Raw genomic sequence first — 18,632 nt, 5'->3', positions numbered from 1 at the left:
GTGGTACAGAAAAGTAGTTATGATAGTGATAGGGGATGTCAAATCATTTCAATATCTATAAAAGTCTTCATTTAGTTAAAAGAAGTATCTGAAATGAGGAATAATTATATCAAAGGTAGGAAGCTAAGGGTTTTCACTTTGGATCAGATGATGACAAATAAGGAGAAATGACTGAAAGGCAGGTTATAAACCTTGAAAAAGGAGATCATATTTTAGAATCAATGATAGCCAGGTTGGGAAATGTTGAATATAGTGGGTCTTATACCCACTAGTTTAAAAATGAGATAGTAGTAGAAAATTAAGGGAAATTTTTTTTTTTTTTTTTTTGCGGTACGCGGGCCTCTCACTGCTGTGGCCTCTCCCGTTGCGGAGCACAGGCTCCGGACGCGCAGGCCCACCGGCCATGGCTCACGGGGCCAGCCGCTCTGCGGTGTGTGGGATCCTCCCGGACCGGGGCACGAACCCGCGTCCCCCGCATCGGCAGGCGGACTCTCAACCACTGCACCACCAGCGAAGCCCAAGAGAAAATTTTTATGATCAAAATGTGGAAGAAAAGGGAATGGCATCTATAGAGAGTTATATAACCAAAAATAGTTCTATGAACCCAGAGTGTAAAGGACGTGTAAAGGAGTTTCAAGTATAAAAAGAGGTATATTAGACATATGGTCAGAACTGTGAGAATAGTTAAGAAAGCCAAAGGCTAGATTGAGCTGAGGATTCTGAAAACTTCTAAAATAACCAAAAGGGCTTTTAAAATTATTTTGGGAACATGAAGAACAAGAAAGGGATCTCTACTTAGGGCAAATGGTCCTTTGTTCATAAACAAAAGAAAGCAAACAAAGTAAAACGGTTCAGTTATTATCTTGCTATGATTTTTATCAAGTTGAGTGGTTTTTCATTTGGAAGGACAGAAAATGTATATTTGAATTAAAAGAACTTGAATTGGTAATAGTAAAAAATAAATAGGGAGATAAGAATAGAAAAGGAGGTGGAAGGAAGGGAATACATATTAATTTCCTGATCTTTTTTTTTTTTTTTTTTATAATTTTTTTTTTTTTTTAGATGTTGGGGGTAGGAGTTTATTAATTTATTTATTTTTGCAGTGTTGGGTCTTCGTTTCTGTGCGAGGGCTTTCTCTAGTTGTGGCAAGCGGGGGCCACTCTTCATCGCGGTGCGCGGGCCTCATCGCGGCCTCTCTTGTTGCGGAGCACAGGCTCCAGACGCGCAGGCTCAGTAGTTGTGGCGCACGGGCTCACTTGCTCTGCGGCATGTGGGATCTTCCCAGACCAGGGCTCGAACCCCTGTCCCCTGCATTAGCAGGCAGCTTCTCAACCACTGCGCCACCAGGGAAGCCCCAATTTCCTGATCTTTTTAGTTGCTGTTAAGACACTGAGGTTTAAATATAGTTAATTGTAAAGGTGACCATCAAAAGAAAAAAAGGACTAAACCTGTTCCAAATAGAAGATAGCAAAACAACCCCTCCCAAACAAAAGTATAGCAATAAATAGAAAATTAAAAAGGCATTAAAGATAGAATGTATGGTATTCCATCGATGCTCTGAAACATTTGTATTAAAGAAGAAAAATTTCTACACATTTTAGACTAGTTAACTCCTGGAAAACCTCTTTGAAGTTTTATTTTATAAACAGATGGTCTGAAATCTCTCTGAATTTCAGAGATCACAATGAGAAACATGGATTCATGGAGAACAAAGTCTTGCCAGAATAATGCCATTTCCTGTTTTTGAGACAGAAGAGGGAAATTCTGTTACTATTTGAGCTGCAGTAAGGCCTATGATTGTTTTTCATTTTATCCATGTGAACATTTTGGGCAAATGATGGCTTGATAAACGAAACCAGGTGGGGTGTCCAATGGCCTCATGTGGCTATATAAATTAAAAGTAATTAAATAAAATTAAAAATTCAGTCCTTCATCTACTGATTGGACCGTGCAGATACAGAATATTTCCAGCATCACAGCAAGTTCTATTGGACAGCGTTGCCCTAGAGCTTCTGATTCTGTAGGTATGAGGTGTTCCAGATTTGGCAGTCTCTCTAGAGATGACCTATATAGTTAAGCAGATTTGTAACTATTTGAGTGATTCTTCAGGTCCTACCTCCTATTATTTCCTCATTAACCCTATGTTTCAGCTAGCCTGTTTGTTGGTGCTCTGTGAAAGCCCCTTACAACTTGCCTTCGGCTTTTCTTTGTTTTTTGTTTTTTAATATATAAATTTATTTACTTATTTATTTTTGGCTGCGTTGTGTCTTCGTTGCTGAGCGTGGGCTTTCTCTAGTTGCGGCGAGCAGGGGCTACTCTTCGTTGTGGTGCGCAGACTTCTCATTGCGGTGGCTTCTCTTGTTGCAGAGGGTGGGCTTCAGTAGTTGCGGCTCATGGGCTTTAGGCGCAGGCTCAGTAGTTGTGGCGCATGGGCTTAGTTGCTCTGCGGCATGTGAAAATCTTCCCAGACCAGGGCTTGAACCCGTGTCCCCTGAATTGGCAGGCAGATTTTTAATCACTGCGCCACCAGGGAGGTCCCCTTCCCTTTTGATTTTTAGTAGTCCTTCTACCTGCTTTTGTGAATTCTGTTTGCTGGTTGTTTTCTCAGCATCTGTTCTCTCTTCCTGCCTAAAAGATTACTGACTCTCTTGAGATGTGTGCCATTCCTCAGACTCAGGCCTGAGGTAAAGTTGCTGCTATCCTCAGCTTCAGGGGTGTGTGCCTGATTTGCAAGGGGAATGGATTTTCCTTTAACTAACATTGGTTCAGGAATAGGTTTGTAACGCAAATGACATATGAGGAGGGAAAGTCTGAAAGTAGGAAATTAGGAAGAGTTTCCCCACTGCTGAGAGAACCCTGGGAAGAGAAAGCTTTACTTCTTCTAAACATTGTGTACAGATGTGATACCTAGCACCGCTAGAGCCACTTTCCTGTCAGCTTGAGGATAAAGCCACCATCAAGGATATCAGAGCTGTTAGATGGAAAAAACTGAGTCCTTACATTGTTGAGCATAAACCAGCCCTGAAACCTGCCCTTCTTCTGTATTTATTGTGCAATGATAATACATTTTCTTATTTATCCATTTTCAAATGTGTCTCTATTACTTGCAGATAAAAGCATCTTAATTATCCTTCAAAATTTAACCCAAATCTCTACTTCTGAAGAAACTTCCAGACTATTTTTGTTCCCATTTCTTTTTCAAAGTACTTTTAGAATATGCTGTTCAAATGTGACTTCCTTGGTTCTGTTAAATTACTGTCCTTAAATTGTTTGATTTCTTGGTCTTGTTTCTTCAATTTAATTGCAAGTTCTTTGGAAACTCAAACATCAAAGTAGCTTGTATATAGATAGCCAATATGTATTTTTTCCTTGCCTTCCTAAATTTGTGATTACATACATAGTATGAACTTATGGAAACATTTATTGGTGTAACAAAGCAGAAATTAATTTAGCAGTGTTTAAAGATTTTTTTAATTAAAAAAATTATTTTATTGAAGTATAGTTGATTTACAATGTGTTAATTTCTGCTCTTCAGCATAGTGATTCAGTTATATACATATATACATTCTTTTTCATATTCTTTTCCATCATGATTTATCACAGGATATTGAATATAGTTCCCTGTGGTATACAGTAGGACCTTGTTGTTTTAAGGGATTTTGAAATAAAGATTTTGTCATTTGTTTTGTAGCTGTTACCACTGACTGAAGAAGAGAAAACTGCGGCAGAGCAATTAAGAGCTCACATGTCAGACTTATGATGAAGAAATGGACTTGCAAAAGGGAACTCTAATGGGGAAGAGATCAATTCCAGAGAGATTTAGGAAGCTGTCTTGTTAGCATTTGATGACTGTTGGTGGGGGGATGACAAAGGAGATTTGGCTTGGGTTACTGGATAGTGATGCCTTCCACGAGAGAGGGGAATACAAGAAGGTCAGATATTGTACTCATAATGTTCAGCCAAAGGGATGGAATGGAAATAAAGAGATTTAAAAATATATATGCGTGTACACTTAGTCTTGTAATTTCAGGCAAGTCTCAACACCATTTTGTATCTGTTTTTGTATAATCAGGATAACACAGATGTCCTGGCCTATTGTAAAAGAAAATTATGTACCACAAGTCAGTCAAATGTGACTGAACATGCTTTGGAAATTAAAGGATAGAAAAAAAATTTGTATTATGTTATATATATGTATATAATTTTATTATTGAAAATTCTGATTGCAGATGTGGTCACATTATTGGTGAGACTGCTAATGTGTGACTTAACAGCCTCCCATAAAACCTAACTTAGTAATAAGCTGGCTTTTCTGTGACAGCCTCACTTTTATTTTTGTCCTATTCCTTCTTCCTGCTAATGTTGAGCAGCATGAGCTCTGCTTTCAAACGCTGTTTTAGATTGTCCCTGTTATACTTCAATACTACCTTTGTTCTCCTCTGGTCTATATTACTGTAATTGTTCATTCTACTGTATATGAAAGCTAAGAAACTGAAATGAGAGGATCACTGGCAACCGCTACTTGCCAGTTTGTCTTGTGTGTGCGCGCGCGCGTCAACTTCCCTATTTATTAAAAAAAAGAAAAAACTAATGGCAAGTAAATATGAAAGTAAATCATGGTATATCTATACAACAGAAGGTCAGGTTGCCAGTAAATTATTACTGTTAATGTTCTGGGAAATGTTAAAGCTATGCTAAATAGGTAAGAGGAGAAGCAGATATTGTAGCTTTGTCGTCAAGATTGAGCTTTGGACTCATACCGGATATGTAAACACAGGTTTTAAATTCTAGCTGTACGACCTTGAGCAAACCACTTGACTTGTGTGTGTCAGGATGGCTGGAAGCACAATAAGATGGTAAAGTATTAGGGTATGATATTTAGTAGTCCTTCAATAAATATTTCTATATATGTCATAAAAACAAGGCATTGAAAGATTAGGAAAAGTATATCAAATGTTAGTTTTACAGGTTATAGAATTATACTTTAATGTAATTTTAAAAGAATTTGTTATGTTATTAACAAACTTACAATAGCTGACAGGGTTGGAAGAGTAGCTTCAGTTAAAATTGTCTTGTCTCTTCTGAATATCTGGAGAACAGAAAGTAACCCCCCCCTTTTAAATTACAGATAAATAAGTCACACCTTAGTAACAGATAATATTTTTCTTCAGTACTCAGGCAATTAATATTGAGGAAGTTCCTGTCATGGTATGGCTCTGGGATGTGATGGTGATGGTGATATTGAAAAATGGTGGTTATCATGAAGAGGTCTTAACAAGTAACTGGTGTTAAAGGGTTTTGCTTTCAATCAGAAAAAAAACTAGATTGCACTGTTTTTCCTCTATGACTTACTTCACAAGTTACCTTCTAAATGTTGGTTCTTCCCCTCATCCCTCTTAAAATTGCTCTTGTTTATATATTCATTTATTTCCCAAGGTTCATTTATTGCCCTTTTGGGGAATGATTCCCAAGTATAACTTATTTCACTAGACCTAGATCCAAATTTCCAATAAAAACCTCTACCTGAATATTCAAATTGAACATGTCCAGAATACTTAACAGATTTTCTTATTTTGTTAACAGCAACTATTCTGTTAGCTGGAATTAAAGTTTGCATCCCTTTATCTTCTTAGTTAATAAAATCTATAATTCTATAATCTATAATTCTTTGAAATCTATAATTCTTTGAAATGTTTGTTGTATCCAACCTTCACTTTACCTTCACTCTTACTACCTAATTTAGACCTTTTTTATTTCTCATCTGGATAATTGTTTTCTCCTATGTGACTACTAGTGTTTTTGTCTTAAGTTGTGATACAAATTAATTTTAATTAGGTTGTATTTTAAACACAACTTTAATTTTAAGAAATTAAAAAAATATAAGTATGCTTATTCTCCCAAATAACTGCAACTTTTTCAGATGTTTCTACACGTATACAAATTAAAAAACATTTTAAACAAAAATAGGCTGATACCATATACTGTACTGCAGCTGCACCCTTTTTTTATCTTAAAAATATTTTTGGTATCTTCATATCATTTTGAACAGCTGTATATATAAATTTACCATAATTTTTACCAGTTCCTCTTTTATAGGCGTTTAAGCTGTATAATACACAAGTTAGGAGATTTGGAGGGTGGGTAAAGGAAGACGGCAAGGTCAGCCTTTCCTTAAGGAATTCTCAAAGAGCACATGACAGTTTTCTCAACGACACACAGCGGTTTAGCATCCTGCCAACTAAATTCCTTTTTTGCTTAAGTTAGCCAGAATCTGACTTAGTGCTTGCAAGCAATGACCCCTAATTAGTTGTACGGGTTTTCTAATTTTCCACTGTTATGAACTATTGCAATAAATCTTTAAACATTTTGGGGCTCTTGGGCAAATATATCTATTAGTACAAGAACCTATTTTAATATTTATCATACATTGTAATTTTACCTATTTGCTTTCTGCTATGCTGGGTTGCAAAGACCACTTCTCATTACCCTTTGAGTCCCAAGTAGTATAGTACCGTGTTTCACAAGTAACTTTTTAAATTGGGGTAAAATTCACATACCATAAAATTAACCATTTGCCATTATTAAAATGTACAACTGAGGGCATTTTAGTATAAAAGATGTGCAACTGTCACATCTATGTAGTTCCAAGACCATAAATAATTTTTGCTGAAAGAATTTTTTCAGGCACAATTATTCCTAAATTATATCTTTGTACATGGCTCATGTAGTTAAAAAAAATTGTTATGCCCACTACTTATAAGAAAGTCCAAATGCTGTCATATTTAAGAAATTCTTCCTAGATAATTGTTGATTCTCTTCAGGTGCATTCACTTTCGGTTAAGTGTAACAGTTGTTTGCAATAAACTGGAAAGGAAAAATTAAACTCAAGAATTTGATGTACATCCTTTGCCTCACACCTTCAATTTCTGCAATCTTTAAACACTTCTTACGCTAGAAAACTGTAGAAAGCAGACGCCAATATGGGAAAGCTGAATACAGCTGATACTCTTGCACTTTCCACAGTCTCATGGCGATAGCTCACCTCGAGCCCCAAGCAATGCAGGGCGAGTGTGGTTGGGGGTGGGTCTGACGTCTACACCGTCCGTGGTCCCGTCCTCCCACTCCCGACTCTGAAATTACCGCTCTAGGCTTCACAATCTGGAGCTTTGCTTCCGTACGTGGGGCGGAAGTCTTAAAAACCTGAGAATCTGGGCTTGCTCCCCGAGAAAGAAGCACTAGCCACGAATCCTCTGCACCACAGTTTCTCAAGGTGCGGGCCACAAGCCACCTGCAGCCAAATCACCGACAGAATTTGTTGAAAACGATTTCGTGGAGCCCCACCCTAGAATCACGGAGTCCGAATACCTAGGGGTGTGGCTCCGGAGTCTGCATTTCCCACAAACCCTCCAGGTGGCTCCAGCCTTTGGCGCGCGAAAGTTTGAGAAGGGTAGAGCGCCGCCCCTCCCCTGAGGGAGACGGGGCGCGGTTAAGCGCCGCGCCCTCCTCCGCCTGCGCTAACAAGGGCCGAAGGCACGCAACCCTGCAGCAGCCAGCGGCCAAATCTCGTGTGCTCCCCTGCACCGCGGGAACTAGGCGCCCGCCGCTGGTCCGCTCCCTTAGCGCTGCGGCCTGTGCGCATGCGTGCATGCGGGCCGCGCCTTTTCTCACACCGCACCTTCCGCTACCCTGGTTACCGTTGGTGTTTGCGAATTCCCAGCGGCAACTGAGTCGCGGAAGACCAGCGCCGCCGGGCTTCAGCTGCGGTTTGATAGGCGCGCGCCCGCGTCACGTGGGCAAGGCTCCTGCTCGGTCGCTGGCGGGCCGCTCAGCCGGGAGGAAAGAAGCTTGTGGCTAACGCTCACCCTCCCACTGCGCCCTAGGGCTGGCGCGCGGATAAAAATGGCGAAGTGTGGGTAGCTGGCGCCGAACCCGAAGTGATGGGGCACGCAGGTGGGGCGGTGGTCGGAGACCCCTGATGTAGGCGCCCGGCTGTTCTCCGCGGCGATTTGACTTGGTGACCTCAGGCCGGCGCCTAACAGGTCAGACCACGGACTCCGCGGGTCGCCGAGCGCCCCGCCGAGAGCCGGAGGCAATGGATGAACAGAGCGTGGAGGTGAGGGGGCTTGAGGAAGGTGGTGCTTAGTCTCCCTCGCCACCCGCTGAGCGTTCTTTATTCGAGGCGCTTTGCCCTAGTCCACCCTCTCGTAGGGCGCCTTGCCCTAGTACCCCCACCCCGCCGCTGCCTTTGTGGAGGGGGCTGGCCCAGTGCAGAGGACGCCGTGCTCGTTCTGCAGCCCTCCGGCTGCCCTGTGCTCTGACCCGCAGTCAGGTGGTGCGTATCCTGGCGTTTTCAGGATGTCTTGGCACGGGTACTCATCCCCACAGGGTTTCTGCAAACTACAGCCTGTGCAGAGCAGAACTGCAGATTCTTTAGACGGACGTGCGCTGCGACTTGCCACCAGTTCTTACGAGCTTTTGCGCGGATCCAAATCTCCCTCCGAATGGATAATCATTCCCTCCCAGTGGTACATTTTGTAGACATCTGCCCTTCCTAGATTGATTGAGGATATAATTTTACTATCCTGTTTGACTGTAGTTTTCCAGAGCAACCTATTCTTTTTATATATGACTCTTGTAAACGATGATTTCAAACGTTTGGGGTATTTACGTTAATGCTAGGAACTTTAAAAAGATTGCTTATTGGACATAATTGTATAATAATAATAATTGTCAAGACTTGAACCTTGCAATTACTAAAATACTAAATCCTTGATAAGGAACAGCTATATTACCTGGGCACTCCACTTGAAACTAGTTCATCCAATGGTCGTATTGTCCCCCGCCGTACCCCCCATCCCCCAACGTCTGCATCTCACAGATTCTTTCTGGTCCTGCAGAGTCATGGTTAGACTCGTGAGTAATTTTCTCCTTAATTCCTCATGTAAAAGTATTATAAAAGTTTTGTAACCTTATCTTGGTTTTAGAAGAGTTTAATTCCTCTGGAATGGAGTAAAAATAAATGTGAGTACTGTAAAAATAAACTTAAAATATATAATAACCTACATTTAATTATATCTGTTTTCTTGTCAGATACTTCCTAAATGGATTCATGGATTCATGGCTGGCAAAGATAATACTGCTTCTTCTGTTTACGTATTTTTTTTCTTCCCAAAGCCTTCATAGAGCTACCACCAAAATTCTCCATACGGACAGAATTTCAGGCTCAAATAAGTAGCTAGTTGGTTGCAGCAGCATGGCAGAAATTCAGATTTCTGGATTCTGAATTACATTGTTTCTCTCTTGATCAAAGTATGCTGCCATTAATGTATCTTTTTATACTTAAATTATAAAAGCAGTGCATCCCCCTTGGGGAAATTGAAGAAAAAGTCACAAGTTCATAGTGTTCATACAGTCATAGTTTGCCTTTTTTTTCCTTACTGTTACACATCATAAGGGTTTTTTTTGATCATTAAACAATTCAAAAATATTTCTGTGACTATCATAGTCTATGTTAACTCCTGTAACTTAATATTTTGACGTTTGGGCTATAGCCAGATTCTTGCCATTATAATTGATGTTTCCATGAAAATATTTGTGCATGTCTATGTTTGCATTCCATATTCTTTTCTTAGACTAGAACCACTGTGAAGCTTAGAAAAAAGGCAGCATTTTTTTCCCAGGAGATGTTCTGAGGTACCCTGGACCTTGACTAACCAAGTCCTGATATGGAATATAGTTAAAACTGGGATGTTATCAACCCAAAATAAATGTAATTGTCAGGTGAATTATTGCAAGCATGCCTTTTACTCATGATTCAGCAGCGTAATCTGGTGAACCTTATATCTTTTATTATTTTCAGAGCATTGCTGATGTTTTCCGATGTTTCATTTGTATGGAGAAATTGCGGGATGCACGCCTGTGTCCTCATTGCTCCAAGCTTTGTTGTTTCAGCTGTATCAGGGTAAGTGGTATCTCTTTTTACATACATTTAGTATATATAGGGTGTATTGTAAAAACCATTTTCTTTATCTTGTTTTAATTTTACATTTTATGTCCTTTTAAAAATGTTATGATTGTTTCTTAATAGGGAGACCATCAATGTATATTGTTTAGTACTATGGAGATGAATAATCATCAAGTCATAATTGCCATGAAGTGTCTGGAAACCAAAGCCCAGTGTAATTTTAGTATATTTACATTATTAAATCACTGTGCATTTAACAAGTACATACTTAGTGCTTACCTGCGTTGTGTTTGGGGTTGAGGATACTAAGTGATGGAAGTGCCTGCCTTGCAGGAGCTTAAATCTAATTGAGAGAATGGTCTTTGTGTTTATATTGAAGAATGTGCAGTGTCCTCAAGAGGCACTCACAAAGTGCTATGAGACTCAGGAGGGAGAGTTTATACTTGTTTGATGGGTAAGATAGAGAAAAAGCTAGTAATGGGTTAAAAGGCACATAATAAAATCATATAATCTTATAGTTAAAAGAGACCTTAAAGATGAATATAATCCAGTGGCTTTAAAAATTGAATGTAGGTGAACCCCAGAAACAAAATTATTAGGAAGCTTAGGATGTAAAGCAGAAGAGCTTATTTTGGTTGTGTGTGGGGATTCAGTCACACATCTGCAGGCCATAGTTGAAAACTGCCTGGCCCACATGACTCTTAGTAGATTATTTCCTTTATTGAGAAAGTCAAAGTCATCTAACATGCTCATCATCTCAAAATTTCTCTGTGGTTCCTTATTCCTGCCTGAGGAAGATAAATATCCCTTTGTCAAGAGTAATATCTGTAACACTTAAATCATTTGCTTCCAGTCACTTATTTAGCAAATGATGGAGCTGGATTTGAACCCAGGAAGCCTGGGTCAAGAGTCTGTGTTCTTTGACACTGTACATCTACAGAGGGCCTAAGTTACATACCATGCTGGTTCTCCCACTCATAAACTGAGAGACTTGATCTTAGCGTTGTTTTCTCAAACAATAGAATGTGGATAACAAGATCTGTCTCACAGGATGGTTGTGGTGTTAAATGAGATAAGCTAAAAGGTAATTTAGAAACTAAAATGTAGTTAAGACTTCACCTTCCAATGCAGGGGGTGGGAAGTTCGATCCCTGGTTGGGGAGCTAAGATCCCACATGCCTCTCCACCAAAAAACCAAAACATAAAACAAAAGTAATATTGTAACAAATTCAATAAAAACTTTAAAAATGGCCCACATCGGGACTTCCCTGGTGGCGCAGTGGTTAGGAATCCGCCTGCCAGTGCAGGGGACACGGGTTCGAGCCCTGGTCCGGGATGATCCCACGTGCCATGGAGCAATGAAGCCCTTGCGCCACAGATACTGAGCCTGTGCTCTAGAGTCCGTGAGCCACAACTACTGAAGCCTGCACGCTTGGAGCCCGTGTTCTGCAACGGGAGAGGCCACTGCAGTGAGAAGCCCGCGCACCGTAGCGAAGAGTGGCCCCTACCCCCTGCAACTAGGGGGGGCACGTGTGCAGCAACGAAGACCCAACACAAGCCAAAAATAAAAATTAAAAAAAAAAAAAAAGGTCCACAACAACAAAAAAAGAAAAAAGCTGATGGTGGACACTTGTTTAAAAAAAAAACTAGAATGTACTCTCCATTTGTAAGGTGTTGTATTATTCTGTTGTAAAAATAGCAACTCATACATATCATTATGTTTTATAAATGGTAAAGCTGAATGAAGCTAGAGAAATTAAGTAATTGGCCTCTATCACTGTAGTTAATTTATTGGTAGAATAGATCTGGACTCAGCCCTTTTGATGAAGGTTCAGCATACATATGATCTCTGGTTATTACCTTATACCTCACTGATTCTTTTTTTCGTTAAGTTTTTTTTTTTTATTTTTACGTGGACCATTTTTAAAGTCTTTATTGAATTTGTTACAATATTGCTTCTGTTTTATGTGTTTTGGTTTTTTGGCCCTGAGGCATGTGGGATCTTAACTCCTGGACCAGGGAGCAAACCCACACCCCCTGCATTGGAAGGCAAAGTCTTAAGCACTGGACTGCCAGGGAAGTCCACTCATTGATTCTTCATTTCTTCACTTTTCCTCTTCCTCCTCCTGTTCCTTACAAGTATTTATTCCTTAAATATTGTGCTGACATTCTCTATTTTGAAGTTTCTGGGAAATTTTTATCTACTTTGAGAAATTTGATTTACTGTTGCAGGTTTAACTGTCATCTTTGTGCAGGGCTCCTAAATCTACTCCTTCAGCATTGACCTATAAGTGTCTTATCTGATTGTCCTTCCAGCATCTTGAACTTTGTTCTAGATCAAATTCTTCCTATTATTTTCTCAAATTGACTCTTTTTGAATTTTTTTTGTTTGTTCTTTTCTACTAATCAAACTTGAAACCTCTGACACCAATAATTTTTGTCTTGTCAGTTATCTCCTAGTGTCATTTATATCTGTCCTACCTTTCCGTTCTTATTATTACCATCTTAATAGAGAAATACAGACACCTATTACCTAATGCTTAGATAATTATAGTTACTATCTAACTGATCTCTCTGTCTTGAGTCTTTTCTTCTCTCGTCCATTTTGTATCCTGCTGCCATATTGATATTTTCCAGTAATGTCATTCTTTTTCCTCCCAGAAGCCTCAGAGATTTATTGCCTGAAGGATAAAGTCCAAGAACATTAACCTTATATTCAGACCATCTGAATAATATGGTTCTAACCTTCCTTTTTCAGAGTTGTTCTGGTTCCTGAATTCACCATTCATTTGTTCATTCATTGAACAAATATTAATTGTGGACTTGGAGTTAGGCACTGACTTCTCAAGGAATTGACTTGTTTTCTAGTTGGGATATAGGCAAAAAAGTAAATGGCTATATGTTAGATATTCTTCATAGCATAAAGAAAAATGAAACTGGTTGAGGGTATAGAGTAGGGACTTAGAGAGGTAACTGGCAGGTTGGTAGCTATTTTAGATAGAGTAATCTGGGAAGGTCTCTCTGAGTAGATGGCATTTGAGCAGAGACCAGGATGAGAGTGATGGGAATATGTAGGGAAAGAAAGTCCCAGGCACAGAAATCAAAAGGGGCAAACGCCGTGAGAAAGAAATATGTTTATTGTGTTGAGAAATACCAAAGAAGCAGTGTGTTCAGAGCAAAGTGGACAGAGGGAGAGAGGGAAAGGAAATGAGTTTGAAGATATAGCTTGAGGCCTTGGTCAAGACCTTGGATTTTATTTTAAGTGTGCTGCTAGCCATTGAAAGCTTTTGAGTGATTTGAAGTAATTACTGTTTTGGAAGCTATCACTCTGGCTACTGTGTGGGAAGTGGACTGTAGGCAGATGGGGAGAGAGTGAAGAGAGCCGTTAGGATGTGCTTTATTAGTGAAAGATGAATGGTACTTTAGACCAGAATGGTAACAGTGAAGGTGGTGAAAAATAGGGCAATTCTGGGTATGGTTTGAAGGTAGAATCAATGGATTTTCATACAGATGGGATGTGAGGAAAGTTTTTTACAGCATCTGGGTGAATTAATGGTTTCCCATTCTGAAATAGAAAAAACTGAGGGAAGAACAGATTTGGGTAGGTTATAGATGTAAAAGTGTTTTTTTTTTTTACTTTTAAATTACATTTTACTTAGTAACTGCTAGTGAGAGCAATATGATTTTTTATTATTAATTAATTTATTATTGGCTGTGTTGGGTCTTCGTTGCTGCACATGGGCTTTCTTTAGTTGTGGTGATTGGGGGCTACTCTTTGTTGCGGCGCGCTGGCTTCTCATTGCGGTGACTTCTCTTGTTGCGGAGCACGGGCTCTAGGCACGAGGGCTTCAGTAGTGGCTTGCAGGCTCAGTAGTTGTGGCACATGGGTTTAGTTGCTCCGTAGCATGTTGGATCTTCCTGGACCAGGGCTCAAACCCATGTCCTCTGCAGTGGCAGGCTGATTCTTAACCACTGTGCCACCAGGGAAGCCCGCGGTATGATTAAATATAGTTCTTTCTTTAAAAAAAAAAGAAACAAAAAACCAATTTGTGACTCTGTGATACTCCAGTTCAAAATTTTGGACTAGTTCACTTTATTACAATACTTGTAATTTTTAAAATCTTAAAAAAAATTAGATATAATTCACATAACATAAAATTCACCCTTTTAATGTATAAAGTTTTTTTTGTTTTAATATGTAAAGTTTGAGATGTTTATTATACATCTAATTGGAGAGGTTGACAGTTGGAAATATGAACCTGGATTTGAGGAAGGGGACGTTAGAGAGATTGAATAATTAGCATATAGATAGTATTTAAAGCCAGGGGACTAGATGAGACCACCAGATTACCTCCTGTGGGAAGAGATTTTTAGGTCTGAACTCTGGGTCACTCAGTGTTTAGATGTTAGGAGAAGGATTCAGCAGGATAATAAGAAGGAGCCAGGAGTAGGGAGGCATCACAGAATTCAACTGAAAAACATGTTTCAAAAAGGAGTGGTTTAGGGCTTCCCTGGTGGCATAGTGGTTAAGAATCTGCCTGCCTATGCAGGGGACACGGGTTTGATCCCTGGCCCAGGAAGATCCCACATGCCGTGGAGCAACTAAGCCTGTGTGCCACAACTACTGAGCCTGTGCTCTAGAGCCCGCGAGCCACAACTACTGAGCCTGCGTGCCACAACTACTGAAGCTTGCGTGCCTAGAGTCCTCAACAAGAGAAGCCACCACAATGAGAAGCTCGTGTACCACAACGAAGAGTAGCCTCCGCTTGCTGCAGCTAGAGAAAGCCCACACACAGCAACGAAGACCCAACACAGCCAAAAATAAATAAAATAAAAAACTAAAAAAAAAAAAGAGTAGTTTAGCTGTGTTATATGGTTCTAGCCTGGGAATTGACCATTGGATCTGATTTTTTTTTCTTTTTTTGGCTGCACTGCGCAGCACGTGGGATCTTAGTTCCCCGACCAGGAAGTGCAGTGTCTTAACTACTGGACCACCAGGGAAATCCCTTGGATTTGAGAATATGTAGGTTATTGGTGACCCCGATAAGTAGTTTCAGTGGAACAGTGGGGGCAAAAACTTGATGTCAGAGAGTGGGAGGAGAATGAGACAGCAAGTATAAAAACTGTCATAGAATCTTGTTGTAAAGGGGAGAACCAAGGTAATGGGTTGAAGGGGGATGTTGAGAGTCATCTTTTAGGAGAAGGTTTATACCTTCCTGGGACTGAACCAGTCGAGAATAATTGATGCTGGAGAGAAGAGGGGTAATTACAGGAGCAAAGTCCTTGAGATGCTGAGCACTCCACCCAATCATATTGTAATATTGTTTATTTGAATGCTTTCCCTTCTCTTCCATCTCATCTCTGTTCATTTGTCCACAGAAATTGAACTATCTTTGGCAGTCCAGATACTTGTGTCATTTTAACAAACTAAGGCCCAGACGCATGAATAGACTTGTCCAAAGTCACATAGTAGTTGGTGACAGACCAAGACTAAACTTATCCCCAGGCCAGCACTCTACCCACGACTCCCTGATGCCTCCACAGGCATACCCCAAAGCAGGAACATTGGCTGTGTTTTCAGGCCAGGTCTTCATTTATCTAGCTGTACTCAGCTGATTTTCTCTCAATACCTGTTCCTGTTTTGTATTTTTTCCCGTTATTTTGCCACATCTTTCTCATCCAGTTTTTTCTTACCCCCTCTTGATTTTTAACATTGGTAGCAATTTGCCAATAATTATTGACTTTGTTCTTAATTTTTCAGCCTTTTAAAATTAGGTATGTTTGACATACAATAAACTGCACATATTTAAAGTACACAGTTTGATAAGTTTTGACAAATGTATACACTTGAAAAACCCTCCCTACAGTCAAGATAATGAACATATCTCTAATCCCCAGAAGTTTCTTTGTGCCTCTTGGTAGTCCCTACCTCCTCTTATCTTGTTCTCAAGCAACCAGTGATCTGCTTTCTATCACTATAGATAAGTTTGCATTTTCTAGAATTTTATACAAATGGAATCTTATAGTATGTACTCTTAAGGGTCTGGCTTTTTTCACTCAGCAAAATTATTTTGAGATTCATCTATGTTGTTGTATCAATAGTATTCCTTTTTAAAATGGTACAGATGAACCGGTTTGCAGGGCAGAAATAGAGACACAGACGTAGAGAACAAATGTATGGACGCCAAGGGGGGAAAGTGGCAGGGGGAGGTGGTGGTGGTGATGGGATAAATTGGGAGATTGGGATCGACGTACATATACCAATATGTATAAAATAGATAACTAATAAGAACCTGCTATATAAAAAAATAAATAAAGTTAAAAAAATAGTATTTCTTTTTATTGCTGCATAGTAGCATTCCGTTGTATGCATATGCCGTAATTTGTTTATCCATTCACTTGCTGATGGACATACAGGTTGCTTCTAGTTTTGGGCATTTACAAAGAAAACTGCTATGAATGTTTGTATACAGGTCTTTCAATGGACTTAAGCTTTCATTTCTCTTGGGTAAATAGGAGTGGAATGGCTATATCATATCGTAGGTGTATGTTTAACTGCTTAACAAATTGTCAAACTGTTTTCTAAAATAATTGTATCATTTTACATTCTCAACAGCAGTGTATGAGAGTTCCCATTCTTCCATGTTAATGCCAACACTTGGTATTGGTATGTTCAGTCTTGAATTTTAGCCATTCTCATAGGTATGTAGTAGTACATACTTCCCCCTTAAGATCAGGAAAAAGACAAGGATGTGTACTTTTATTACTTTGGTCCATTACCCTCCTCCAACCCCTGGTAACCACTGTTCCTTCTTTACGAATTTGACTACCTTGTATAAATGGAATCATAGAATATTTGTCCCTTTCTGTTTATTTCTGGGCTCTCTATTCTATTTCATTGTCCTTATGCCAGTACCAAACTTTTAATTTACTGTAGCTTCGTAGTAAACTTTGAAATCAGGAAATACGAGTCCCCTAACTTTGTGACAAGTTTCCAGTCTTTCACCATTGAGTATGATGTTTGCTGTGGGTTTTTTATGTATGGACTTTTATCAAGTTGAGGAAGTTCCCTTCTTTTCCTGTTTCTTGAGTGTTTCTTTGTTTGTTTGTTTTTGTTTTTTTTGCGGTACTCGGGCCTCTCACTGTTGTGGCCTCTACCGTTGCGGAGCACAGGCTCCAGACGCGCAGGTTCAGCGGCCATGGCTCACGGGCCCAGCCGCTCCACAGCATGTGGGATATTCCCGGACCGGGGCATGAACCCGTGTCCCCTGCATCGGCAGGCGGACTGTCAACCACTGCGCCACCAGGGAAGCCCACTTGAGTGTTTTATTTTTGCGGTACGCGGGCCTCTCACTGTTGTGGCCTCTCCCGTTGCGGAGCACAGGCTCCGGACGCGCAGGCTCAGCAGCCATGGCTCACGGGCCCAGCCGCTCCACGGCATGTGGGATCTTCCCGCACCGGGGCACAAACCCGTGCCCCCTGCATCGGCAGGCGGACTCTCAACCACTGCGCCACCAGGGAAGCCTGAGTGTTTTTATTACGAAAGGATATTAGATTTTGTCAGATGCCTTTTCTGTATCCATTGAGATGATCATGTGGGTTTTTCCTTCATTTTCTTAATGTGATTGATGTATTATATTGAATGATTTTTGTAGGTTGAACTATCCTTGTATCCCAGGAATAAATCCCGCTTGGTCAAGGTGTATACTCTTTTTGAATTTGGTTTGCTAGGTTTTTGTTGAGGATTTCCCTTAAACAGCTTTGCAGAGTAGGAATGCTGATTCTCTTGTTGCATATGAGGAAACTTGAGATCAGTCACATGTCTGGTGTCGCATAGTAAGTGCCAGAGCTAGGAATAAGACTCAGGTTTGAATAATGTCTCAAGCTTGTGATTCTTCCATTTAATGAAGGAGAGAAATTAATTCTTGTTTTTTAAATTTTATTTATTTATTTATTTTTGGCTGTGTTGGGTCTTCTTTGCTGCGTGCGGGCTTTCTCCAGTTGCAGCAAGCGGGGGCTACTCTTTGTTGCTGTGCGTGGGCTTCTCACTGCAGTGGCTTCTCTTGTTGCGGAGCACGGGCTCTAGGCGCGCGGGCTTCAGTAGTTGTGGCTTGCGGGCTCTAGAGTGCAGGCTCAGTAGTTGTGGTGCGTGGGCTTAAGTTGCCCCGCGGCATGTGGGATCTTCCCAGACCAGGGCTATAACCTGTGTCCCCTGCACTGGCAGGCAGATTCTTAACCACTGCGCCACCAGGGAAGCCCGAGAAATTAATTCTTAAATTGAATGTGAGGGAATTGCTACAAAGGTGTTTCTTTAATATTATTTGAGCACTAATATTGTATTACTGGTTCTTACCTTTGGTTTTGGTTTGGTAGAAACATTGTTTTTCCTCAAAGTATTAAAATTGCCATATTTGTTTTGTGATTAAATTAGATTATAGAATACAAGGTAAAAATGCCACAAATAATAAGAGAAGGGAAAGATCACTAGCCTGGGATAGGCAGGAAAGTATTATGGACATAATCAGTGGACATTCCCATGGGACAGCACATGGATAGAGGGACAGTATAAGCAAATACACAAATAGGATGCCAAGAGTGGTATATATTATAGCAATAAGCCTGTTTTGACTGGAAGGGAGGGGCATAATAAAAAATATAGACTGGGTCAT

At 40.2% G+C, this 18,632-nt stretch overlaps 2 protein-coding genes across 2 annotated transcripts in view; both read left to right on the top strand.

Annotated features, from left to right (window-relative positions):
* Nucleotides 1-3,997, top strand: part of SKA2 (spindle and kinetochore associated complex subunit 2) — a 28,963-nt gene extending 24,966 nt beyond the window's left edge. Inside the window, exon 4 of the mRNA XM_022552635.3 lies at nt 3,692-3,997. Coding sequence (XP_022408343.1) covers nt 3,692-3,760 — 69 coding nt within the window. The 3' untranslated portion in view covers nt 3,761-3,997. The remainder of the gene's footprint in view (nt 1-3,691) is intronic.
* Nucleotides 3,998-7,647: 3,650 nt separating this feature from the next.
* TRIM37 (tripartite motif containing 37) overlaps nt 7,648-18,632 on the top strand; it is a 125,930-nt gene continuing 114,945 nt past the window's right edge. Inside the window, 2 exon segments of the mRNA XM_089900941.1 lie at nt 7,648-8,113; nt 9,860-9,961. Of these exon segments, the coding sequence (XP_089757067.1) occupies nt 8,093-8,113; nt 9,860-9,961 (123 nt within the window). The 5' untranslated portion in view covers nt 7,648-8,092.

Source organism: Delphinapterus leucas, chromosome 19, assembly GCF_059928025.1.
Source record: "Delphinapterus leucas isolate spDelLeu-1000000601 "Yukka" chromosome 19, BTC_Dleu_Yukka2, whole genome shotgun sequence".
Taxonomy (NCBI): Eukaryota; Metazoa; Chordata; class Mammalia; order Artiodactyla; family Monodontidae; genus Delphinapterus; species Delphinapterus leucas.
Note: the sequence above shows the minus strand (reverse complement) of the source record. Positions and strands in the feature narration are given on the sequence as shown.